Consider the following 26223-nt stretch of genomic DNA (forward strand, 5'->3'; position numbering starts at 1 on the left):
GTTGTTTCTAGTCTTCGGCTATTATGAATAACACTCATATGAACATTGACATAAAAATCTTTATGACTATATGTTTTCGTCTTGGGTAAATACCTAAGAGTTGGGTTCCTGGGTAGTATAGTAAAGTTCATGTTTAACTTCATAAGATACTTTTTTTTTTTTAATAAGATACTTTTTTTTTTTTTTTAAATAAGGAGCTCTTTTCTAATATGACTGTACCATTCTGTATGCCCACTAGCAGCCCTGTGTGAGAGTTCTAGGTGCTTCACACCCTTTAAACTTCAGCTGTGGTGGTTTCTCAGTATGATTTTAATTTGCATTTCCCTGATAACATGATATTGAGCATCTTTTTATTTTTTTGGCCATTTGAGTATCTTCTTTGTGAAGATATCTGCTTAATATTTGAAGTGTCTGTTACATCTTTTGCCCATTTTTTAAAAACTCTGCTGTTTGTCTTCTATTTCGTTGTAAGGATTCTTTATGTTTTCTGGGCACCAGCTCTTTGGCAGATATTTTACAAATATTTTCTCTGTCTGTGGCTTGCATTTCATTTTCTTAACTGTATTTCTTGAAGAGCAAGAGTTTTTAATTTTGATCATCTATTTTAATTTTGATGAGATCTATTTTATCAATATTTCTTTTATAGTTTTGCTTATTTTAGTTAAAAGAAATCTTTGTCTAACTCAGTGTCACAAAGATTTTCTCCTATATTTTCTTCTAGAAGTTCTGTAGTTTTTGCTCATATATACAGATCTGTGATTTATTTCAAGTTAATTTTTGTGTGCTGTGTGAGGTGAGGGCCAAAGTTTAATTTCCCCCGTATAAATATCTAGTTATTCCAGCACCTTTTTTTGAAAAGACTGTCCTTTCCCCATTGAATTATTTTGACACCTTTGAGACTATGAGATTTTACTGTCATTTGTAACCATCTTCTTTCACCAAGAATTTAAGCCTGACAACAGGGCTTATTCAAGTATAAATAAATCCATCTTGTAATCGTACTGGTGAGTATATATTTTAGGATGTTTGGGGAATCAAGAAGGGAACTGCTTTCCAGGGCTATTTCAAGCTAATGAGGAAGTGTTTGTTGGTAACGTAGAAGTGATGGCAATGCCTTAGGATTTGTAAAATTCCAAGGAAGAAAATTCAGTACCCAGTTAGTGATACATGATTATCTTTAGGAAGATGTATTAGTGAAATATTAGCATGAAGGTGGGCTTACTTACATGCGCAGACTCTAAAAGGAGACCTCAATCAATAAAACAAAAATCTACAGTGGCTACTGATTCTGATGAGACAGAAAAAATAAAAGGATTTAGATGAAATAAAGTAGCTGCTTAAGGTGCTCTTTGAGTTCAAGGGCTTGAATGAAGGTAGAAGAAAAGATTTGTAACCAGTGAGTGAAAAAGTGTAGTAGGTACATAACAAACGTGTCAGAAAGGATCAAGCACAGATGAATTGACACCTGTGAACAGTGTGGAGCATGTTAAAAACATCTTAAGAAGGATAATTTGGATCCTGAAGATCAGTAATGACCAGGTCGGCCTGCTGCCCAGGGCAGGTCATATCATGTAAACACGGGAGAGAAGGCATCTGAGTCTCAGACTCATTTGCTTCCATCTGCTTTTTTGTTTTGCTTTTTGTTTTTAAAAGCAGAATTGCCTTCAAACAGGTAAGAGAATGGATGGAAATGAGAGGTAATTGAAGCCCAAGGTAGGTTAGGAGATGATAACACTGTTTAAGTCAGGTCTTTAGGATAAGTTGGGTTATATAGTCTTAGTCTGTTCTGGAGGACTTGGGAATAATCTTGTAAGCGTAATAAAACATGGCGAAGGTACTTGAGGACTGAACTGAAAGTAGGAGCAAGGGTCTATTCTGGTAACTAGACATGATTGAACCAAAATAACTCGAATCAGAATTCTAGCTTGGTTTTATTAAATAATAGCTTATGAATGGGCTTAAGAGGAAAAGATCTTTAGGAGCTTCTCTGGGTGTAATAAGGACAGACTGACGCAACCTCTTTTTTTGTTGCTGTCACTGAATAGCCAGCCTAAGGAAGTGTTACAAGTGGGTTTTATTTGGGTGTCAGAAAGGTATCTGATAAAGTCCTCTATGATGTCACCATAGACTAGGAGAAGTGATAGGTCATGTAATTTTATAATTTTATAATTGATTGATGGACCAGATTTAAAGTACCTTATTTTTGTTGGAGTGAAGGTCTTTGCCTGTGTGTCCTAGAGCCTTCGCTTATTCAGTGGCTAGGATAAAAATTTAGTTTAATCATTAGATTAATGAAGGAAGCGGGAGGGTACAGAGTTGACAGTAAAGTTATGAAATGAAGATTTACAGAGAACTATACAGGCCTGAATAGTGGACCAAAATGAAAAGAATGTTTGATTAAAAATGATGAAATGTCAGCTTATATATTGAGATTGAGACAAGTCCTAGGGGAAGATTGGGAGAGCTTAAGTAAATGCTAGTTATGAGCCCATTATATTGACTTGCCAGCTTGGTTTGGTTGCAGATCAAGGGTGGAAATAGAGCTGCTGTTTTCCTCACATCAGACCTTTTCTGGACTGTCGTGTTGAATCCACATGTCATATTTCAAAGAGGACTTTAATAAAATGTCATGTGTTGAGCAGTGTGAATATATCAGTGATTTGTATTTTGTAAGTGGTCATGTGGAAAAGCCTAATTTTGTTTAGAACCAAAAGGAAGACATTTCTGATAATAATTAGAACATTTTAAGGTGGAAGGGGTTGACTTGTAAGCTTGTGAGATTTCATCTCTGGAAGCCTTAAAGGGAAATTCAGTGAGCACTTAGTAAGAATGCTGGAGAGGACAGGCCGTCACTTGTGGGTGGTTGAGCTACATACACTTCAGGGTTCCCTCCAAGTCCTTTGGCTTTTTTTTTTTTTTTTTTTTAATTTTTGCTTAAATGGCACTTAATAGTTCTCCACTGCTTCTATTAGCCTGATTAAATGGGATGTTCACAAGGATTCTACAGGTTAGACAGGACATATTTTACAGTTTTTAGGCAGCTGTATCTTTATGATTTAGAGTAAGTATGGATTCTGGATTCCAGACTGTCTAGCCTCTGGCACTTGCTGTGAAATCTTTGGAAATTTCTGAATGGTTCTGTCCCCTCGTCTGTAATTTGGTGGTAATAATAGTGACTACACCACGGGGTTGTTGGAGTTTACATATGATCAATCATATGCTTGAGAGTATATGCCTAGAACATGATGCTCTGCTTAGAACAGCGCCTGCCCCATGATAGATGTTCATAAATGTCAGCTAGCGCTCTCGTTGTCACCGTCATTACTGCTCTTGTACTGGGAGGGAGACTGAGGCTCACCCAGGTTGTGACTTGCCCAAGTTTGCATCAGTAATTACTCTTAGAGCCGTCATGAAGAATTCTATCAAATTGGATGGAAACGAAAATTACTGGTATGTGGATTAATTTGTGAAACAATATTGATCTCATTTTAATTTATTAAGTGAATCCATCAGACTGTTGTGAAAGTATTGACTGTAGATTTTGGGAAAGCTAGAGTTTTTGCTTGTGTTTACGTATGTACACACATTCCAGACATAAATCAGTAGGAAAGCCCTTACTACTAAAGCATGTTGTAAATAAAGATAACCACATTTTCCAAAAGATTTATGGTGCTTGATAGTGTTTGAAAGGAAGTAGACAATTAAGTTTAGTGTTTGAAAGGAAGTAGACAGTTAACTCTCTGTTGGCATTCCAATATACTTGCCAAGCAGTTTGAGCTGATTTCTAGATGTGCTTAGATTTCTCGAGGAATGTAAGTCAAACTAAAGGCATCTCCTACAAGAAAAATCCAAATTGACTCTCATTTATGATATTGAAGTAAACGAAAAAATGATCTCACTAAAACTCTGTTCTATCTTCAGATAATCACCTCTTATAATTATTTCATTAAATGCTCTGTAGGTTTCTGGTCATGTTAGAAACAGTTTGAGTTGTGTAGTAATATAACTAGATGGTGTGATGTGCTTTGAGAGGATTGTTACTTTTGCCTTGCTTCATTGCTGGTGAGGTGTTGTGGTAAACACATCTCTTAGGGAAAGGATACTTTGATTCATTTAGAAGGTTGTAAACATCTTGAGGGCAGATTGTGTCTTAATATTCTGTGTTTATTAGTACTTGCAAAGAGCTTTGCACATAGTGAGTTTGTGAAATTGTCAAAATGTTGATGGCTTTTTTTGAAAAGCAAAGAACCCATTAAATTGTCTGTATTAAAAATGGTGAATTAAGGTAACTCACCATTCGCAATGATCTATTTGCCCTTCACAATAGATTACAAATGTAATCTGTTTGTCAGCAAGTTTATTAAAGTTATGTTCTTGAAAAGGACTGCTATTGGCAAAGCTATAGTTGGCAAGATCAGTGTCATAAGGGAAATATGAGTTTAAAGGAAAAAGAAATCCTCTAAAGGGCTTAAAGGCATTTCAAAAACATTTTAAATGAAAGTCCTGTAAGGCATCCAATTTCAAAACAACCCAGATTTGTCAGCAGTAAAAACCTCACCTGGTAAATTCATTGATCAGGAAAGTTGTAGTGTGATCTGCTGAGCCATATTCTCCTGTCAGTTTTGTTATTTGTCTTGTACTTATTTTTAAAGTATTTGAACCAGCCCTTAATAGCACAAAATGGAATGGCTTGAGCATTTGTATTATCCTTTGTTTAATTTTTGCACTTCTCAGTAAAGCGCTGATCCTTTTACAGATTATTGCGGTAGATGAGGGTATGTTTCTCTCTGGCCTGATTTTCTTTCCTATATCAGGAAGGTAGAGTGTAATCTGCCTTCTAATCTACACTTAATCTCTTCTTCCTGCACTGACTCAGGCCCCCGGCCTGCATGGGCTCCTGGAAGGAGAGTATTAATTGGTTTTCTTTTGGTCACAGGAAAGAATAGTTTTGCACTTGACCATAGGTTCTATCTCTGAATTGCTATTCTTCCTTCCCTTTAGAGCAGCAAAGAAAACTGGAATGTGAAGATGTTCTATTAGAAAGAGCTGAGGTGACCTTGTGCTTGACCCCCTGCTGTTTCAGACCACTGGAGGCTAAAATAAGTGCCTGGTGAGAAGGGACCTTTGCCTGTGCAGAAGTAGCTAACTTGGAGTAGTATTAAACCTTTAACCTTTCCCCGAGTAGGGGTTTTTCTCCTATTCAGTATCTTTACAGTTGTTAAAACTTGTATGTGTGTGTTTCGATGAGGCGGCACATACACAGGAGGCAGTTCATGTTGTGCTGAAGGTTGTCCAGTGGAAGAGAGGGGTCTCACTCATCTCCCCCAGGACAACCCTGCTAACTTTGTGTGTTTATGTACATCCCTAACCCCCAGGAGTGGGGTATACACACTCTTCTGAACCTTGCCCTTTTTTTTCTCTACTTACGGTATATCTTGGAGATGAATCCAAATCAAATCAGTACAGAATGTTGCTTCATGATTTCTAATAGCTGAATAGATGGGCATTTGTGTCATTTCCAGTCTTTTTTGCTGCACCGTGAAGCTGATCTTGCTTGTAAGGGGGGGATTTGGAGCACTGCTCTAAGTACGCTCTCTGATCTCAGCTAGTTTACTCAATGGCTTGGTAACAGTGCTTTCTAAGAAATATTTTCCACGATGAGAAGGATAGCAGGTCCTTTATGTGAAATGTGTTTTTATAGTCAGTCTCCTTGAGGTATGGTGATCTTTTATGTGGAAACTGGCATAACCCGTCAAGTACAGCAGTCTGAGAGGCTTTCCCCACTTAATGACTTCTCAAAGAGTTCTATTCTTTGTTGAGTTAAAAAAAAAAAAAGACTGAGAATCTGAATGAACCTGGGATGTAAATTTGAGGTAAACTGAGAGTGAGGCATTGGATGGGAGCGGGATTTATAGGTTACTGGCAAGAAGCCTAAATGTAAATTCTCAGGCTCTAGACAGGATGTTACTTGGAGCCCAGTGGCAGCCCTTCCCCCTTTTCTCTCTTCAGTTGTATTTAAGGTTATTATTTTGTTTGTTTTTAAGTCCTGAATGTAACCATGCAAGTTTCTTTGGAAATCTACATTCTACTACCGCTGTTTTCTCAAATATGTTACGTTCATTATCAGGAAGATAGTGTATACTATACATTATATAGGTGTTTCATAATATTAAAGGAATTTATATTTGGATATGATCAGACTTGTTTTTAAAATTTACATTTTGAGCAGAATTTATATCATTTTAAAAAAGACTTCCCATTACCATTCTCTTAGTCATTCAATGCTGCATGACCCAGGTAATGATGCATGAAGCCTAGGTAATAATGACACGTTAGTAGTATCAAAACATGAGTTGTTAAGTTTTTAGCTTTTGAAAACCTTAGTTGTTAAGTTTCATTTTCTTTATGACTTCAAACTAATTTCTAGTCTGCAAATCTTTTCCTTTTATTTTCCTGTGTACACTTTTTGTTTTCTGGCTTTTGGTTTTTGTTTGTTGGTTCAACTTTTTTTTTTTTTTTAAATGGAGGGACTGGGGACTGAAACCAGGACATTATGCATGCTAAGCACGTGCTCTGCCACTGAGCTACATCCACCCCTCATTTCCTGCATACACTTAACTTTTGCTCCAAGAGATTACCTCTGTTCCAATTGTGGTGGGTGGGATATTATGAAGAAAGAGGGGAAGATCAAATGATAAAAGTTTGAAGACCTATCTTTCTTCCCCAAAATGACTGTTGAGATAGGTGCTGTTGAAAGGGCGGTACCAGTTGCTGTGGACTCTGGCTTTTTATTAGGACGCCACGGCTTCCTATGCTTGTCCAAATGGTGAATTCCCACCATTCTTTGAAGGCCTGGGTCAAATGTTGCCTTGTAGGTAAAGTGGTTTTTTTATTTTGCTTTTTTCCTACTGGCTTCTCTGTAGTATTTAAAAAGACATCCATTGAGGGGTTTTTATCATGTTAACAGTTGATTATTTTTCTGACTCCCTCAGAAGACTGTGATCTTTTTGAAGAATTATGTTTTATGCGTATGTATTCACAGTACAGTGGTACAGTGGAATAAATTATGCTCAGTAATTTTTGAATTGATACATATTGGAAAATTTAATCCACCTCATTTTCCCAAGAGAAAGTTGGTATTTATATTCTTAATCTGACCTTCATCCACTTACATGACTATTAGTTGTTTCAAACGGAATTTTGGGTTATCCATAGAGATAGGGCAGGAGTATTTTGATGACTGTAGATGACTTTCTTCAGAAATTATTTTATAGCTTTCCATCTAAAACCTCATAAGCAAACTGGGAGCAAGTCTGTTTTCCATACAGCACACTATTTTATTAAAAAGCTTACACTGTGTTTGAAAAATTTAAAAAATTTTTCTAACATATATCAATGTTATGTCTTTATATTTCAAAAACACATTTTATAATAAAAGTAATATGCCTGTTATTGCTCATTCAGAAAAAATACAAAAGTGTAAAGAAGAAAATGTGAGCATTCGTATTTCCTCCTTTCAGAGGTTAAAATGCTGGTTAACATCTTGGGACACTTCATTTCCGTCTACTGTTCATGGTTTTCGTTTATTTGTTGTCTGTTTGGTTTTCAGCAGTAGCTGATGGTTTGTTGTTTGGTGTTGAAGTAACTGTAGGCTTTAGGTGCACAGTTCTGGTAAATCCCTCATGTGAGGCCTCAGGAGGTCACATCTAGGGGGTTTAATGTTAGCAAATCCCCCAGTTCAGAAGTACTTCCAAAATATTACTGGATTGTTTTCTTGTTGAGGCCTTTAAAGTTTTGGGTTTGCTTCGTTTCTCTTCGCTCCCAGCAGGGACCTGGCGTGTCTATGATGACGTGGAGAGAAGCAGGCATCCTGGCTCGCTCAGCATCGGGTGACCGGCCCACACGCTCATCCCCCGTTCAGAGTCCTGCCTCGAGAAGGACCAGCTGTTCCACGTCCCCGCCTTTAGCAGTTGCTCCAGTGTTGAAACGGAAGTGTTAAACATGTTCAAATGCCCGGGATGAGATGGGGTAAATCCTAGAGAACAGTTCCTAGGAAGCCTCACATTCAAAGAGCCAGCGGAAGGGGAGGAATTAACACAGACCCTTGAGACAAGTTAGCAAAAGGGAGGTAGGAGAAGAACTGGGGAAAATTGTACAGTTTAGGCAGTGAGTTTCAAGACCAAAGAAGTATTTTCTGTTGTCAGGTACAGCCGAGATGTCAGAGGGAGGGTCCCCTCCTTTTTCAGGTCTTTCCCGACTCTCGCAGCCAGAATTGATTTCTCTCTGTGTCATGTCCTCACGGCACATCGTGTGTCCTTCTCCTGAGCCTTCGTCACGGCGTGGTGTGACTTTCCCCCTTCCTCCCTGGTCACCTGGAGCTCCCGCGGCCAGGCCCCCGACTGTCTCTGCTGCGAGGCCCCAAGCGCCTGGGTGGCCCTCCATCAGCACTGCTGTGTGAACACATGGCGCATGCGTTGTGTTTACTTTCAGAATTATTTTCCAGGTTTTGTCCAAGGGTAAAGCTAAGGAACCTTTATTACCTACCGTGCAGGTAACCAACAAATGCCAGAAATGAGGATTTGTTTCTTGGTCCTAGTAGTTACTTATTAAAGGTAGGGCAGCGCTGGCGCACTGCAGGGCTGACTGTGAGTAACTCAGCTTGCAAGTGCTTTTACTTCTATTTTGGTATTTGTGTAAGCCAAGAGTTAGGAATTTGTGAAAGCATCTGATCTTTCTCTGAATTATGCACATGTATGTATGTTCCAAGATGATACTCAGATTAAATTGGTGAATAGTTTTAGGAAGTGGGTGTTGTGTGAGACAGCCGTGCCTCTGTTGAAACAATGGTGTGATAAATTCACTGCCTGCTCCTCTAGCTTTGGCGAACAAGGTCTGTTTTGTTTTATTAAGATGCCTTTGTCGGGGAAGCACTGTAGCCCTTGCACGACATTTATGCACCACAACGTGCCGGCAGTAGACGTGTTGGGAATGTTATTTTTGAAAGTTTGATGTACTTCAGAGATAATGAATCTCTGCTCTGAAGAACATTATGTGTTGTGTCTAGAAAAAAATAAAGGTGTGGCAGAAAGAGTTTGAACTAAAAAGTCTGGGACTGGGTCATATTGAATAGAGTGTGTAACACAAGGACTAAAAGCCGTGGCAGAGCTCCCTTGGTGGGAACCCATGTTTCCCCATTTCTTGCCCAGGGTCTGGCCACTGGGAGCTAGTAGAGCATACAAACATAAGCTTGGTTGTATCTAGTTGTATATGAAAACAATATTTAGCTGCCCCAATTTAAAATTTGGAAAAATTTGCTTACTTGTTGATAATAATCAGTATGAAAATGCATTTTATTTCCGTAAAACTCTGTAGCAGCTTCGTGGTGTCAGTGGACTAAAACCTTGGAAGCTCGGGTGCCTGGAAGTGTACAGGAATAAGTCGCTTCGGAAAGTAATCGTTTTCAAGTCTCGGAAGATTTTTCTTTTTATTGCAGTAGGAGATTCACGCTTGTGGAAGCACAACCTGAACAGCAGGTCTGGGCACGCTGACGTCTGCTCCCCGACTGCCTGGTGACTGCGCACCTGTTTCTTGGTAGCTTACAGCTTATTAACTTACAGACACACAGACACAGTCTCTCCGTCTGGCAGAGTGGGCAGGAGGACACAGACCTTGGAGCCGTCCACATGTGGGTTTGAGTTGAGCTCTGACAATAATTTAGCCTTGGACAAGTTGCTTGACCTCCAAGTTCCATTCTTCTCATCTGTAAAGTATAAAAGACAATAGGGCTGTTGGAGCATTGAGTGAGATAATAACTGTACCTAACACAGTGTCTAATGGAAATAGTAAAAGCTGAACGCATGCGAGCTGTTACCAGGCCAGCTGCTTCCTTCCTGGTAGACTTCGCTTCTCCGCAGCTTCTCTGGCCGCTTTTCCCTTCAGAAGCACCTTGGCTTTCTCTTGGCTGGAGGGCATTTCCTTGGCTTCTTGCCCTTATGTGATGCTATTTTGAGGATCCCTGTTGACAGGTTGTCTTGCTAAGCTTTTGTTCGTTTACTTGCCATTTTGTTTATTCAGAGACCGCGTGGAGTAAGAGTGCCCGGGAGCCCGGTTGCCTTGGTCTGACGGCCGCTGTGCGATCCTTGCAAGTTCAGTGCCCTGACAATCTTCTTGTCTGTTAAGTGAATGATAATGATACCTGCCTCAGTTTTGATACGAGGACGTTTAATGAAATAACAATAATAAGGCTTCTAGATTGTGCAGAATAAATGCTAGCTTTTACTCCTGAGCCTGGCTCTTAGTTGGTGCTTAATTCATTCAGACTCCTGATCAGTGACTACCCGATATGTATAACACACTTGATGTTTGTTATGTAAAAGAAATCTTACTTGCACAAGTCTGCCTAACACAACATTATTAGCACAGTAACAGCAGCAACGTAGAGAATACAGACCGCATTCAACACGCACACACACGAGACGCAGATCGTGTTCTTAGGATTTGTTAAGTGAGGTGTGTTGAATGCAGCTGTATGTTGTGAGAATTGTGATGTTGTGCTTGGAGTTCAGGGCATTCTTTTTTTTTAATGATTGAATGAATGCTAGCTTCATTGTGATATGAGCACTTAGACTTATTATGTCCCAAATTGCTGGCTTTTGATGGTCTGTGTTCCAATCTGAAACTAAGGCCTGTGCAGGGGCCACATCCTTGCATAGCTCATATTTTTGTTCATGTATTAATGCAGTTCTTCCTGTTTGCTACTCAGTTTCTCTGGGTGGTACTTCTTGTTTTTGTGTGTCATTTTGGGCACAGTTTGGTTTTTGTATATTTGCATTTTTGATTTAAAGAGGAGAAAAATTACCATTGGGTTGAGAATAGGGTTTGCCAAACTATCTATGGAATTAGTTATTTGCTATTTGGTTGGGCAGTCTGTGAATTCTCTTCTATCCCCTTTGTCTTATATCTGGTCGGCAAGAATTTGCTGTTATTATATTATTTCTTATTAATGCCCTTTGGACTGATTTCAACACAAAATTTTGTTGTTTGTTCATAAAACTGCATGTCTATAATTCTGAATGAGCTGAAGGAGTTGGGAAAGTTAAGGAAATGAAGTTGATTCAACAGAATTCTTTCTGTAATCATAGAAGTTAATCGTGAAGGCATTTGATTCAGTAGCTACTACAAGCATAAAGTATTTTAGTAAAGTTAATTTTGGGATCCATTTGGTGATTATCCCATCAACTTTTTTTGCCTGTTTCGTGATCATTTCCTGTTATTTTACCCTACAGTGCACCACTTAAAATGTAATAGAGGGGGTGTAGTTACTTATGATCACAAAAAATGTATCCTTTTATACATGGTTCTGGACTTTTGCACAACACCGTCACTCTCCATTTTGCACAAATAATTGACAGTTCAGTGTGTTAAGTTTGGAAGGCTACTGGAACTCAGAAAACACAACTGTTAAAATTCATGGGAATCACAGATACGTTTGTTTCTAAGAAAAGAACTGTAAGGACTAGCAGAGGTGAGAATAGAAAACGATCATCCACTGTACTTCAGCAGACAGCCTGGTGGTTAGACATAGAGCTTTGCAGTCAGACGACAGGTGGGCTCTTAAGTCCTGCTCTTCCGTTTACTTCCCATAGGACCTCAATCACGTAACCTCTCCACGTGCCAGACTCCCCACGTGGAAACTGGGGAGAGTCTTACAGCTAACAGAGAAGGTTGCCATGAGGATTACGTGAGATTATGCATAGTAAATGTCTGGTACATATTAAATCATCACTAAACAGGTTATAAAGTGTCCACAAACAGGGAGTTGTTACAAACCAGTCCTGTGTCATCTGTTAATACAATCACGCTGCTAGAAAAATTGCTAAGGTATGATTTTGAGTTTGCCAGCAGCTGTAGGCGGTGTAAGTGAGTAAAATGACTCATAACGCTTGTCTTGGTTCTAAGGAGCTGTTGTTGGCAGTTTTGTCGTTCAACCCTGCCCACAAATGTGGGAATTAGATTCACATTCAACAACTAGTAATTAGGTTTCTCATTAGTAGTAATGGTATTTAAACGTTGTTACATCACTTCATATCCTTTTTTCTCTGTGAGTCATCTTACACAGAAACGTAGGAGTTCCTAGTCTGATTTGGGGAGTTCTAGGGAACCAGTAGCGATGCTGTTCCTTTTTGAGAAGAAAGACACATGAGATTAGCAGATAGAGATCAAAATGGCTCTGGTTTTGTTATTGTTGTTTTCCCATAATCACTCAATGACATTTAAAAAAAAATTTTTATAGTGTAGTTGATTTACAATGTTATGTTAGTTTCAGGTGTACATCACAGTGATTGAGTTTTTTACATATATGTATGTATTCTTTTGCAGGTTCATTGTAGTTATTATAAGATAATGAATATAATTTCCTGTAGGCATTTGTTGTTTATTTTATATATAGTAGTAGTATTAATCTCAAACTCCTACTAATTTATCCCTCCCCCTTCCCCTTTAGAAACCATATATTTGTTTTCTATGTCTGTGAGTCTATGCTGGTTCCTCTTTTGGCTGATTGAAAGACATGACATTAGATCTGGAGTAGAAAGGGCTTACCAGGCTCTTGACTCTTACACAGATTTACCCATCGGGTGACCAGTACACCCAGGCAACCCCAGGCCTCCCCGCAGGACCGGTGCCTTCCAGCAGGAAGAGTGGATCTGAAAGCCTTTGCTGAGGGACAGATCCTCCTGCTCCCAGAGAGGAGTGAGGGGAGAGCCAGGAGAGGTTGGGAAGTTACTATAGCTGCAGTGCCTCCATGGGGACTTGAAGCACAGAGGGGCACCCAGCCCAGGGCACAGGAGCCTCCAGGAAAGAAGGCGGGGCTGGGCAGCTAGAGGAAGGCTGGGTGTGGGGAGAGCAGGCTGGAACGCGGACAGCAGGCAGCTCTCTGATTCCTTCATCTTTCAGGAGCCACAGACATGCATTCATTCATCCATTCATCTGTCATTCCTTAAGGGATATGAGGGTCTTATAAATAGTCAGCAGTGCTAATCAGAACTAGATTGTGACCTTTTATGTCTGAGTCTTAATACTATTTCAAATGCTACCTTAAAATAGAAGTTTTTAAAAAGCAGAATAAAGTATATGAGAAACCTAAGAATCTTTAGCAAAGGCATATATATTATATATATACATATATATATATATTTTTTTTTTACAGTGAAGGTATGTCTGGACAGTAGCTTGTAAATCTGGTTTTTAACTAAATTGTTAAGTGTTTACTTGGTTGAATAATTCACGTTAGTCACTAATTTTGAGTAATTTTTAAAAATTCTTTAAAGAAATATTTAGTGAGCAGCTACCATGTGCCAGGCACTTTGATAGATGCAAGAGATACCAAGATGAGTGAGATACTGTCTTTTGTTCATGGAGATTACAGTTGAATAGAAGAGACATGGAAATAAATATTTTCAATAAATTATTATGGGTAATAGATCATAAATACAGTAGATCTAAAGATGCAGTGACCAGTTCTACCTTTTGACAGTGGGCATCTGTAAGGTGGGTCTTCTAGAAAGCCTACAATTCATGATTAAATTTGCAGGGGGAAAATTATCCTCTCTGTTGTAATGAATCCTTGTTAGTAATTGTAGGTCTTCAAAAATTATTTTGTTTCTCATCTTTCTAGAAATTAGGAGGCAAGTAATAGAAGCATGCCCTGGAATTGTTGTTAAAGCTATAATTTAAAATATTTTATTAGTTACGGAAATATTAAATATCTACCTGATGCTGGGTGCTCCATGTTTAAGATATTGGAGATGTGTCCTGTTCTATAGGTCTTACAGGTATATAATTGCAAACAAAACAAAACCACCTACCAATTATAAAACGTTGATCTTTTTGTTTGTAAAAGCAAGAGAAGGACCTGGAGAGTTGTGGGGGTCTCTGTGGAAAGGAGGCTGCGGTGGCAGTTGGGAAACTACTGGAAGGGAGCTCATTTGAGCAGTAGGTGACTAACATGCCAGCCAGAGGGGACCTTTGCTACATCTCACCTCAACCCCACTGACTGTACTTGGTTGAAAACTGGGCTTTTGCGTAAGACTTTGTTGAAAGAAATGTGTTCTAAAAAAAGAAGATACTAATGAACTTATCTGGAAAACAGAAACAGACTCACAGACATAGTAAACAAACTTATGGTTACTGGAGGGCAACAGGGATGGGAAGGGATGGGATAAATTGGGAGTTCAAGATTTGCAAATATTAACTACTATATATAAAACAGATAAACAACAAGCTTCTTCTATATAGCACAGGAAACTATATTTACGATCTTGCAGTAACCTATAATGAAAAAGAATATGGAAACAAATACATGTGTGCATATGTATACTGAAACATTATGCTGTACACCAGAAATTGACACATTGTAAACTGACTTGACTTCAGTTAAAAAAAAGTATTCTGCAAATTTAGTGAAAATTTTAAAAACTTAATTTAAAACATGATATAATAGAAAATGTTGCTATCATGCTGCTAGTGATACAATAGGAATATTTTGAATGGCAAGGTATAAATTATGCTGATAATTAAAAGCTAAAATTGAAGTGCATTTAAGCTGACTTATTTTGAACGTTTTTATTGTATCAGACAATGCATGTTACACCACAGGAGTATGAACATGTATGTGGATACCTGTGTGGCTCTTTTAAAGTGGGAATCTGGGCATTTCTGAGGATTTGGGGTTTATGGTGTTGGTTCTTTCCTGTCTTTAACTCCCAGCCTTTGACTGTCCCTTCCTTGATCACGAGTATTTATACTATTTTTATAATTGCAGCTATGATCAGAATCTTGCTGTTGTGTTGTTCCCAAGTTAACATGGAAAGAGGGAAGGAAGCCAAATGATTTTTCTAAGATGATTACACTGCTGGGGGATGAAGGAGATAAATGGGTTTTTGAGGTTGTGCATTTTTGATAAGACATTTGTTTAATATGGAATTCACTGACTTAGGAGAGGTGGAAGGGGAACTGTGCTGGAGTGAGGAGTGCTGAATTACAGCGCCCCTCCTGACGGGAGGAGTGAAAGGGACTGGAGGAGAGTCTGCGTCAGACCAGCACGTGATGCTTTTGGCTAAGGATGTCTGAGTCTCCTGGGATGCTATCCCAGAATAACCTTTCTTGCGGGGAGGGCAGGTAACTGTCCCTTTTATGTGCCCTATATAATTTCATCTCTCACAGAATGACCAGTTAAGATAAGTGGTATTTCAGGTTCTCTTGTGACTGGTGCGCCTTCCTTTATCTTGTTTATTTTTTGTTGTGTTTTGATGTTGATCTGTTTGACTGCTTATTTCTCCTCTCTTAGCCTTGGATCTGGAGCATGACAAAATAAATGCCAAAGTTTTTAGCAGTGGTGCCATTAAGATTTTATCATTAAAAGAATCTTTATTATTGATGTATCTTAGTTCATGGTGTACTAAGAATATGATTGCAAGTAACTGAAACATTGTTTAGACACCATTGATGCTTAGGGCCTCTTCTGGGTGAAAGATGGAGGAAAGAAATAAAATCCTAATGTTAAGAGTGTCAAGGTCAGGTGAATTCACTTTCCCCATATGTACTGAATTCATAGCCAGGCAGCTTTGTATATTACCTCGTATTTGGTTGTGACTTTTATTACCCTCTGCCTTGTCCTAAGATTTCTCATAGTCCTCTTCCCCTCTTTTTGGTGTCTTTTGTGTGTAAGCTTTTACTGTATCACTAACAACATCCATGGTCTATGTGTGTCTAGAATTCACTTTCTTTTTGAAGATACCTGGTATTCCCTGTTCTAATGTGGGCTGGTCACTCTCTGGGCAGCTACACAGTGGGCATCTGGAAATGTGTGACTTTAGCCTCCTGAGAGTTCATGAATTCTGTTTCTGCCTCTCTTTTTGATTCTGTTAAAGAAAAAATTATTCTGATACTTATAAAACACTAAAGAAGATTTTATTCAGGTCTGTTGCAATAAGTGTCAAGAATATCACAATAGGGGAGAGAGACTGGATTCCAAATACAGTGAGGCATTTATGGTCAACCAGCAGAGTGAGGACTCTGGTGGATGGAAAATTACCAAGAGAAGGCATCAAGGTTAGGGGGATTCTTGCTAAACCACCTTAACAAGATTTTTGGTAGAGGCAGGCCTGGGTAATCAGATACCAAGGGTGGGGGATGAGTATGACCAGATATCAAGGGTGATGAGATGTCAAGGGTGGGCGGACACTCGCTAAACTGACTTAGCAGGATTCTTGCTGCAACTGGGCTAGGCAGGCTGGAGGCAGGCGGGAGACAGGTGGGAGGCCAGGGTCGAGGCCTAGCGAAGCAGAGGCTGCAGTCTGGACAAGGGGAGTCTCTGTCAAGGAAGCGCTGTCTAGGCAGGGAACCTCACGTCGTTGCGTTAGATCCTGTTGCTCTTGTAACTGAACTGTCACAAACTTGGTGGCTTCAAAGCACATAAATTTATTTTCTTACGGTTCTGGAGGCCAGAAGTCTGAAATCAGTTTCCCCGGGCAACGTCACGGTGTCAGCAGGGCTGGTTCCTTCTGGAGCCGCTAGGAGACAGTGGGATCCCTCACCTTTTCTAGCTTCCGGGGGCCGCCAGCTTTCCTTGGCTCATGGCCCCTTCCTGCTTCACAGCACTGCAGCCTCTGGCTTCTGTCCTCGTATCTGCTTCCTCCTTTGACCTTCTCATCTCCCCTACAAGGTGCCTGTGACGCCCACACGGTCGAGCGTCACCTCCCCGTCTCAAGGTCCTTACTTAAGTACCTCTGCAAATCCTTTCTGCCGTATCGGGCACGTTCACAAGTTGGAGAGATTAGGATGTGGACGTATTCTGGGGAGTCACTCTTCAGCTTACCACGCCTTGTAAATATCTAAAAGCATTTTAATTTTTCCTCATACTTGATCAGTTGTTTGGCTCCAAGCTCAGGATAATTTTTTTTTTCTTGGAACTTTGAAAATAAGTGCTCTGTTATCTTCTGGCTGATAAGAAGTATGATGCCCCATTTGATTCTCAATCCTTGATTTATGGCTTAAAGTTTTTCCCTCTCTCTAAGCTTCTGAGACTTTTTCCTGTCTTGAATGTTACACCTGGCTTAAGCTGAGTGTAAACTTAATTCATTAGTGTCCAGGTAAGTGAAGTTGCTGTTCATAAGCATGCCTCTAATGTGACTGTCACTTTTGCACAGTGGTTTCCAAATTGTAGGTTCCATTCCATTTAAAAAAAAATAAGCAATTAAAGGAAGAAGGAAAGAATCAGTAGAATGGAATAGAAAATTTCATAGCGCCGCCTGACAGTAGTTAGACGTATTGTTTCATGAAATGTTTATTTCGCTTGTGTATGTGTGGTGTGTTAAAAATTTCCAAAACCTTCCAGAACTTAGTGCATAGTGTCTGAACCCGGGGCTGAAGCTTGCCCATTACAAATTGTTATACAGTGTGCTTGAGGACAAGAGTGGTCCTACTTAGCTGTAGTCTGATGTTTTAAATAAATTTTTTTCTTTGTTGCTCCAAGACAAGTTTTATTAAAAGTAATAAGAATGTGGCTAATTTTGAAGTACAGGGTGAAGGCACATTGTGAAGCTCCTTGTTACAGCCCCTGTTTGTTATTAGATGGAATGCGGGGTGTAGGCTGCTGTGGTTCCTACTGGGCCCCAGCCTGAAAGACATGCTTTTACCCTCAACAAACATCATCTTTGTTTGAATATCTGTAGTCCATGTAACCACAGTGAGGGCTTTTTTCTCCCTGAGAATGTATCTCAGACCTTCTCTCCTTCCGCTTGTTTCACAAATAGTTTAAAGCAGAACTGCCTTCCGCTTCTATGTTTCAGTTTGTCACAGAATGTGTGGGGTACCACCCGGCACTCTTGGTGTGCTTGTGGACTGTAAAGTGACAATGAGATCTTGGAATAGATAAGTTTACTCTATGAGGACTGAAGCTGTTGTTAATTCCCAAGGCCAGACTGGTTATCTCACAAAGGGTAAAGTACTTTCTAAATTGAGATTGCTGATTTTATGTATATATATATATATATTTTTAATATATATATTTTAAACATTGATCTGTCAAAATGTACACAAGACAAAATGGTCTATCAATTCTGTTTTATTGAATTGAATTTAAAATTTAATAACTTTGAATTGTTCATTACAGTTTGGAGTTAACTTTGTGATACTAACTTACAGTGCCTACTTTTAAAAAATGTAATTCAGGTGGATACTTGACTCTTAAAAATGCTGATGTTTAAACGGAATTAGAGGTCTTCTTAAAATGTTATAGTCGTCATTTTAAAAAGCCTTCTTAAATACTGTCAGTGTCATTTTTTTTTCCATACATGTGTTTCCAGAGATGTTTTCCTGTATACTTGAGTATTTAACCCAAACATCTTTGGTCTTTACTGCTTAAAATATGCCTTTTATACTTTGAAACATTGTTATATTAGATGTAAAGCCGATTAAAATGATTCGATTCCATTTGGCTTGAGTAATGTGCTAGGCTTGACGATGACGTGTGATGTGCGTGCCCAGGGACACAGCTGTCATTTAGTGGGTGCCTGGGACTTGGTGCACATTTGCACACAGACACGAGACAGCTGTTGATACCCTCTGTGGCCAGTGTTTTTAGGGCAGACTCCTTGCTCTGCAGTGGAATTACTAAATAGGCAATCAGAACAAAGCAAATGGAGTATTCTAGTATAATTCTTAATAAACTTCTCGACTATAGATCAGACAGTATGAAACATATTTAACTTAGTGAATTCTCTGTAAGGAAACTACTTCCTACTTGAAAGATGATTGCCTCACAGTGCAGATTATTAAATAATGCCTCTAAACTTGGTGTTGGGGAAGACTGACATTTCCATTTAGCCTCTTCAAAGAAGCAGGTTTGTCTGTATTTTATAAAATTAGTTTAATTTAATTCTCTTTTTAGAATACAGTCATTAATATTATACAGTTTTCTCCCCCTGGGGAAATATAAGGATAAGAACTTTCTAAAGGAATTCAAAGATGAGTACTTATTTGATTCAGAGTGAAGTCAACTATTGTAACATGTTAAAGTACCTCATTTTTCTCCCGTAGAATTAGGGTGCAGTTGCATCCAGTGCTGGTAGGCCCTTTGTTACCTGGCTAGCATGTCCTTTCTGGAGGTTGGTCTCTAGACTGGAGACGATCCATGTGAAGCACTCCATCTCACAGTTTGCCACGATGGTGTTTTCTTGGGACACTTGACATCTTCACTTCCTAACTCCGTCACGTTTCCAGTTGTTGCCTTTATACTTTTAAACTTTTAGTAGTGAAGTTGGAAATATAGTTGAGACTCCTAAGACTAGTAGCAAGAATAAAGACTGATATAAAATACATTCATGTATTGAATTTGGACTAATCAACAAGGAAATTCATGCTTAGCTGTTTTCTGATAATGGAAGTGGAATTTATTAAGTAGTCAGGTTCCCTGGTTTGAGTTTAATTTCTGTTAATTCGCTTTCCTACCTTTGTATAGAAGTGCGCGTATGATGGGTTGAAGTTGGGAGCAGAAGAGGGAGAAAGGAATTGACCAGGTTCACAAGTCTCCAGTAGGATCCCAGACTTCCGAATGCGTTAGTTAACTGGGAAAATCTGAACAGTTAATCCGTGTTTTTGTTATTTTATTGAACCATTATATTGTTTATTTACATTTCCCTCAAAGGATAGCATATTGACACTTCGTGGTCTGAGGAAAGCAATGATGTAAACGTTTTTCCCCCAAATACAAAAATTTACAAATTTCCATTCTGCTATTTTTACTATTATGAACAACCTTGGGCTTGTTTATTTCATTAGCATAAACTCCTAGAGGTGGGGTTGTTGGGAAAAGGAGATGCTAATTTTTAAGATTTTTAATACCTTTTATCAGATTGTTTTCCAGAAAGATTTTATACATTTTAAAGTCTGCCCACAGTGTAAGGTTCAGCAGATTGCACCACACTATGTCAGACTGAGCAGTGTCAGTGCATTTTTTGGTCAGTCTGAGATAGGTGCAAAGTGGTATTTTAAAACTCATGTTTCTTTAGTTTGTAATGAGTTGACTTTCCCCCCCATGTCTTGCCTTTTAAATTTAGACTTTATTTTTGTCAGAGCTGTACGTGGTTTAAAGATTTGGCCGTCTGTAAAACTTATTTTGAAAAATAGCTGATTTACGTCCCCCTCCCTCCTCGCTGCACACCCAGCAGACCTAAAGGGTCTGCAGTCCGGACGGAGTCTCCGTCTGTTTACGTTCCTGGCGCCAGGTAGCAGGCCTCTGCTGCCGCTTCCTGGTCTGCAGGTTGAGGCATTATCTGTTGGCTTCCTGCTTCGGAGGGTGAGGATTTGGTTCTCTTGCCTGGACTCCACCGTCTGTATATACCCGCTCATCCCTGAGACCTCAGAGAGCTGGTTCCTTTCATCAACTCCCTGTTTTTAACCCCATTCTCATCTCTTCTCTGGAACCTCCATTTGCTGGGCTGTTGAGGGCAAGGATTTAAAGAATTTCCAATTTTAGTGGGGTTGTAGGAGGAATGAATATAAAAGTGTGTGTTCTGCCTGAAAACTGGATGTCCTCTTTTCATCTTCAGTAATCATTTTCATCGTGGTGAGGTGGGAAGCCCCATAAAAAGACCAGCAGGACCCCTAGGCAGGGCCGCTGCTCTCCTCCCAGCACCTTCCGGTTCCCCGGCCCAGAGGCTTTATCTCACTTTTTGCCTCTAAAGTTGCTAACTTACACCTAGAATTCTGTTGGTTCCCTGAGCTCACTTTCTTTCACTCCTGATTGGTTGTTACTCTCACTCCTGATTGGTTACTACTCTCACTTCTGATTGGCCCACTTCCCTAACTTCTGATCGGTCCATTTGTAGTACTTCATTTGCATGGAGCTCACCCCTGATTGGTCTATTTCTACGAAGCTTGTTCCTGGTTGGTCAACTTCTGTTGTACTTTATTTGCATATGACGTTGCAAAGTGTAAAACTGGCAGCCTATGAAAGCCCTGTGTAAACCTATAGACTGGCTTCAGAGTTTGGAGTGTTAACTGTTGTGGGCCCGCTGGCGTAATAAACCTGAGGTCTCCGACTCTCCGAGTGCTGCTTGGTCTCTCGCCTGGTTCCAGGCTGCTGTCACAACTGAGCTGTAACGCCTAGCTGTAACACATTTTTCCGCAACAGTGGTTAAAATCGTGGGCCGTGCAGTCACCACTGTCTGAATTTGAATCTCAGTTTTCCTATTTAGTAGGCTTGTGACCATATACAAGTTGGTTAAAATGTCTCCACCTCGTTTTTTTTTCATCTGTGTCGTAGGATTAGTATGACGAGTGCTGCTGTGAGAATTAAATGTGACAAGGCATGTAAAGTGCTTTTCACAGCATCAGCTGCTGGTGGGATCTTACTATCTGCCGGACACTTAGTAGGAACACAGAGTTGTTCTGCTGTTTTACTCCTGTAAATGTCTTGCTCATGACCTTTGCCCAGTTTCCCACTGGAATGCTTGGCTTTTTCTTCTTGATCAGAAGTGCCTTTTATACAGTAAGTCATTGGTCTTCTATTTTTATTTGTGGTACTTGGGATGTGTGGTCTTCTCCGTACTACCTCATGTCTTGATCTCTGATTTGTGCCTTTAAAAGATAACCTGGCAGTACTAAGAAAGAGGGGTGTGTGTTACAAGACTGGAGATTATTTCAGTAGTTGGGGCAGTTGATAAAGGGGACCTGAGAGTCTAAACGAAGACGTGATTATATTCATCACATCAAAAAAAAAATTTTTTTTGAACTCCTAAAGTCTGTCTTGCATGAGTTTGTTTTGTGGGCAGATTACCTCAGTTTTTTCAAGTCTCCTTGGAAGCTCTTCACGTCATGCCCACAAGTGGGTTTCCTCTGAAAACTTAAGAGTTCTCAGTTCCAGTTTCTACTTTGATATTTATTTCTATGAAATTAGATCCAAAATTAACTCTTGAGGGATAAAATTTATCATATCTCCTAAGTTAATGCTATGCTAACAGATTTGCTTCCTTTGGGGTATCGTATATAATATTGAAATGGTAGATATGTTGATATTTCAAAGTTATAGTTAACAGATACTTTACTCATTCTTGTAAGTTTGTTTGATTTTTCTGATTTGTCACTTCAGGCAGCATTGATTTATTGTTTTATTTTGATTCATTTTGTCTTAGTTTTATAATTAATTAACTTTATGAATCTTGAAATAACAATTCATTTAAATTTGATCTCTCCATAGATTCAGACCAGGATGTAGCATTCAAACTTGCCCAGGAGCGAGCTGAAATAGTTGCTAAATATGACAGAGTAAGTATTCGTATTTACTCTTTGAGTAATCTTTATTTAAAAAAACATATTAATAGAAATGGATTTGCTTTTTGGAGAGCTTAAATTACAGAGGCTGTTTGCCTACTCCCTGTGACTGTTGAAGTCATCTTTTTTCTCTGTGTTCATCTCTATTTTCTGTCCCTCCTTCCCTCTGCTCCAGCTACTCTAGTCACTTGTTATTCTTCCAGCACTTCTTACAGGCTTGCTCCTGCCTCAGGACCTTTGCACTGTTTCTTCCGCCTGGAGCATTTGTATCCTGGATATCCTCATGCCTCATTGTCTCCTCTTTCAGCTCTTTGCCTAGATGCTATATCTTAGTGAAATCTTCTCACACTGTTTAATACCCCCTCCACTCCCAGCTCTCTATCGCCCTTCTCTTCTTTATTTTTCATCGTAACATTTATTGTATCAGCATACTTTATATTATACTTTGTTGTCTGTTCTCACTCCTAGAATGTAAACTCTCTGAGGGTAAGAATTTCTTTTGTTTAATTTGCTCTGGTATCCTAAATGCCTGCAATAGTTCTGGCCCATACTAAGTATTCAATAAATATTTTAATACATTAGTGTATGGAATTAAATACCCATTTTATTTATAAATGATATGTGCTACTAAAAGTTTAACATGGATCTAAAAATTTGAATTTGTAAGTGAAGTATGATCTCTGTTAGCATTTTATCCTTTAGTTATGGAATCTGGTTTTTAATACCCTAGAAGATCATAGTGGATTGACAATTTACATGTATCCTTATTCTTACCCTATCTCTTGAGGTCCATAATGAGTTGTAGCTATGATTTATAAATGTCATGTTTTATATTTATATCACTTGCATGTAATTTCATATCTGTTATTTTTGATTGTTTGTGAGAATAATAGGAACATGAAATTATCGAAGGCCATCTGGACTGCGCCCTGCTTCCAGGGAGGCATTCAGGCAGTGCTCAATTTAATAGTCATGTTCCCAGAGTTCGTTTTTAAGTTGGTTGTTTGGAACATCAGACACAGTGTCCCATTATTATGATTAGATTTTAGCGTGGCCATGAAAACCTGATTAATTTATTTAACTGTTTAACTAATTTAAAACCAATAGAACTTGCTTGCATTTTTTTCTCCCAATGCAATTAGCAGTTAGTGACCAGGCTAGGCCCCATGCTAGGCCTTGGGAATTCACCGTACACGCGTGAGTTACAGCAGTCCTTGCCCAGGAGACGCTGTCGCCTGCTTGGAGGGGAGCAGGTGCACAGACAGTTAGCAGTGTCTTCAGGGGGAGGCTCCATGACACAGCTGGGTACTGGGTGCGAAGTGGGAGGGACTGGTCCCCACAGACCTGGGTTCCACTGGGTTCCCATGCTAGTCGGTGCTGCTCTGCAGCCTTGGGAGGGGAGTGAAAAGGATGGAGTGCTGAGGACAGAGCTCTGGGCACCAGCCTTCAAGAGGTACCTGTGACAAAGCTGTCATGGAAAAGTTGGGGAAGGACGAGTAGAACCAATAGATGAGGGTCCTGGAGCTTGAGAAACAGGGACAGAGCAATGCTGACAAGTGTGCCAGAAAAATCCACTGGTTGAGGCTGGAAGCATGTCCCCGGGACCTGATGGTGGGTGGGGGGCCACTCTGACCTCGGCAAGAGTAGTGCCAGGACCAGTGAAGCTCTGAAGGGAGCCCCTTCTTCTGAGGAGTTTGGATGAAAAGGCAAGAAACCTGTTTTTTCTAAGGCGTGTTTGCTCTAAAACCTTCAAGTTTGGCAGTTCATTCTTGACTGGCTTTCTTACCCTCCATTGCTTCCTCTTTACCAGTTTCTCACGTTAACCCAAGTCTTAGGTTCAAGGCTTAGTTAGTATCTTCCAAAGTTTGAAACAAAGAAATAGTGATTATTGCCAGAAATAGTTTTTTTTTTTTTTTAAGTCAAGTACGGTTGATAATGCCTCAGTTCCAGCTCTTATTTTTATTAAAAAAAAACAATTTTTTTGTCTTTTTCTTTTAAGAAATGATTCAGTTTTATACATTCCCAGTAACCTCCTCCTTTGTCTCCTGCCGTAGGGACGAGAAGGCGCAGAGATTGAACCTTGGGAGGATGCTGATTACCTGGTTTACAGAGTCACAGATAGATTTGGCTTCTTACAGTAAGTTACACAGTTTGAAAGCTGACATTTAAAATTATGTTTCTGTGGTCACCTTTTATTACTGATTTTCTTTTTTTTTTTTTTAAATAGCATTACTGTGAATAAGATCCTAGGATCGGTCCTGCAACATGCTTTTTATTATTAAATTACTGGCATTTTTAATGTCTATGATTGAAATTGAAATACAGTTAAGAATACAATCTTTAATACACACTGTGTTTTAGTAAGAACATTAAGTGCAATTAATGAGTTGTATTAATAATTTAGCAGAATTAAACAAATCAATAACTTGTATTTCAGAAATAATAATAAAACATTTCATTTTATGTAAATGTATTTTAAAAATAATTAGCAATTTGAACTTCAGTATTTTGCAGCCTAAGAATGAGCAATGGAAAGAAATGTCATTGATCTTCCTTATGGCTGGCGATGTGTTCATGTTATTGCTTCTCGAAATTAATTCCATTTATCCTGAGTATGTATAGAGAGAGTCAAGAGTCTAGAACCCTGCAAAGCAAAGTCGTTAAAGTGATTTTTGGACTTCTGAAAACATCCTGCAATGATGTGAATCTGCCCGTTTCGGGTACAGCTTTGTTTAGTCAGATTCCCACAGGTGGAGACTTTTCTTCATCTGTATAGTTTGTTTGGTTTTGTATAATTGAGTGGTTAACTTTACTACTCATTCAGATGTATTCTTTTCTAGTCTCATTTATTATACGTAGGGAAAAGCCAGGGATTTTTATTTTATGATATGATTAAATTTCAAAGGAAAAATACAATGTTTTGTATAGTTCATAGCAGTAACTTTATAGTACTCAGACCGTGTTTTTCCTTTCTGTTCAGCTTTCTTGCTTTTAGAAGGTGTTTTGTTGTATCATGTTTTTCTCAGGGTAAGACAAGCAAGCAAACAAACAAACAGTTCTGGGATAGGCTTTGCTGGTCTCAGCTGTCTCATGCCTCATCTGTTAAACAGAACAGTTACTGCTCTACATACTGAGGGGTAGTTGAAGCACTGAAGAAATAAAATGACAGAACACGACATAAAGGTCTTTGCAAATATAAGTTGTTATTATTCTACCTAACGGTACTAGCGCATCTGAAATGTTCCCCTACTAACTGTAGGAAGGCTTTGAATTTCAACAGACTAACAGCAGCAGTATTTGACTATGATGAAAATACTGTTCTTAAAATAAACCTCACTTCCACTTTTTTTTTTTTTTTTAAGGTAAATCAGACTTGGCCACAAATATGGCAGGAAATGACTACACATTTGTGTGGGTTACTGTGCAGATCTGAGGTGTGTGAATGAAGTCCTGAAGGACAATTTGAGTATATAGCACAGTTAAGATCAGTGGATCCCATATTTTCCTGCACATTAGAATTAGCTAGGAAAGGTTTTTATTTTTTTTTTAATTTTACTTTTTTTTTAGGTTTTTAAATATTTATTTATTTATATCTTTTGGGGATATTTTTTCTTTTTTAAATGGAGTTACTGGGGATTGAACTCAGGACTCCGTGCATGCTAAGCACATGCTCCATCACTGTGCTGTATACCTCTACCCTCTGTTTGCTTTTAAAAGAGATTCCTGGGATCTGTCGCAGATTTTGATTCAGAAAGTAGGATACAACTCAGTGATTTACACCTCCCCAAGTGTTTGTGATGAAACCAATAAAAGTGCTGTGAAACCAGTATAAAAGATGATTTTTATCATGAAATGATCTAATATAGTATCAAATGCATTTGAAAAACCTGT

At 39.0% G+C, this 26223-nt stretch overlaps 1 protein-coding gene across 4 annotated transcripts in view; it reads left to right on the forward strand.

The window, feature by feature from the left end:
* USP6NL (USP6 N-terminal like) overlaps positions 1 to 26223 on the forward strand; it is a 139533-nt gene that overhangs the window by 55460 nt on the left and 57850 nt on the right. For 3 of the 4 annotated variants that reach the window (XM_074358114.1, XM_074358116.1, XM_074358115.1), the window contains exons 3-4: positions 22259 to 22326; positions 24387 to 24469. In XM_074358114.1, coding sequence (XP_074214215.1) covers positions 22259 to 22326; positions 24387 to 24469 — 151 coding nt within the window. Of the gene's footprint in view, positions 1 to 17863; positions 18000 to 22258; positions 22327 to 24386; positions 24470 to 26223 lie in introns of those variants that run through there. The other variant, XM_074358113.1, reaches the window with a different exon arrangement.

The sequence above is a fragment of the Camelus bactrianus genome, chromosome 35 (genome assembly GCF_048773025.1).
Source record: "Camelus bactrianus isolate YW-2024 breed Bactrian camel chromosome 35, ASM4877302v1, whole genome shotgun sequence".
In the NCBI taxonomy this organism is placed as follows: domain Eukaryota; kingdom Metazoa; phylum Chordata; class Mammalia; order Artiodactyla; family Camelidae; genus Camelus; species Camelus bactrianus.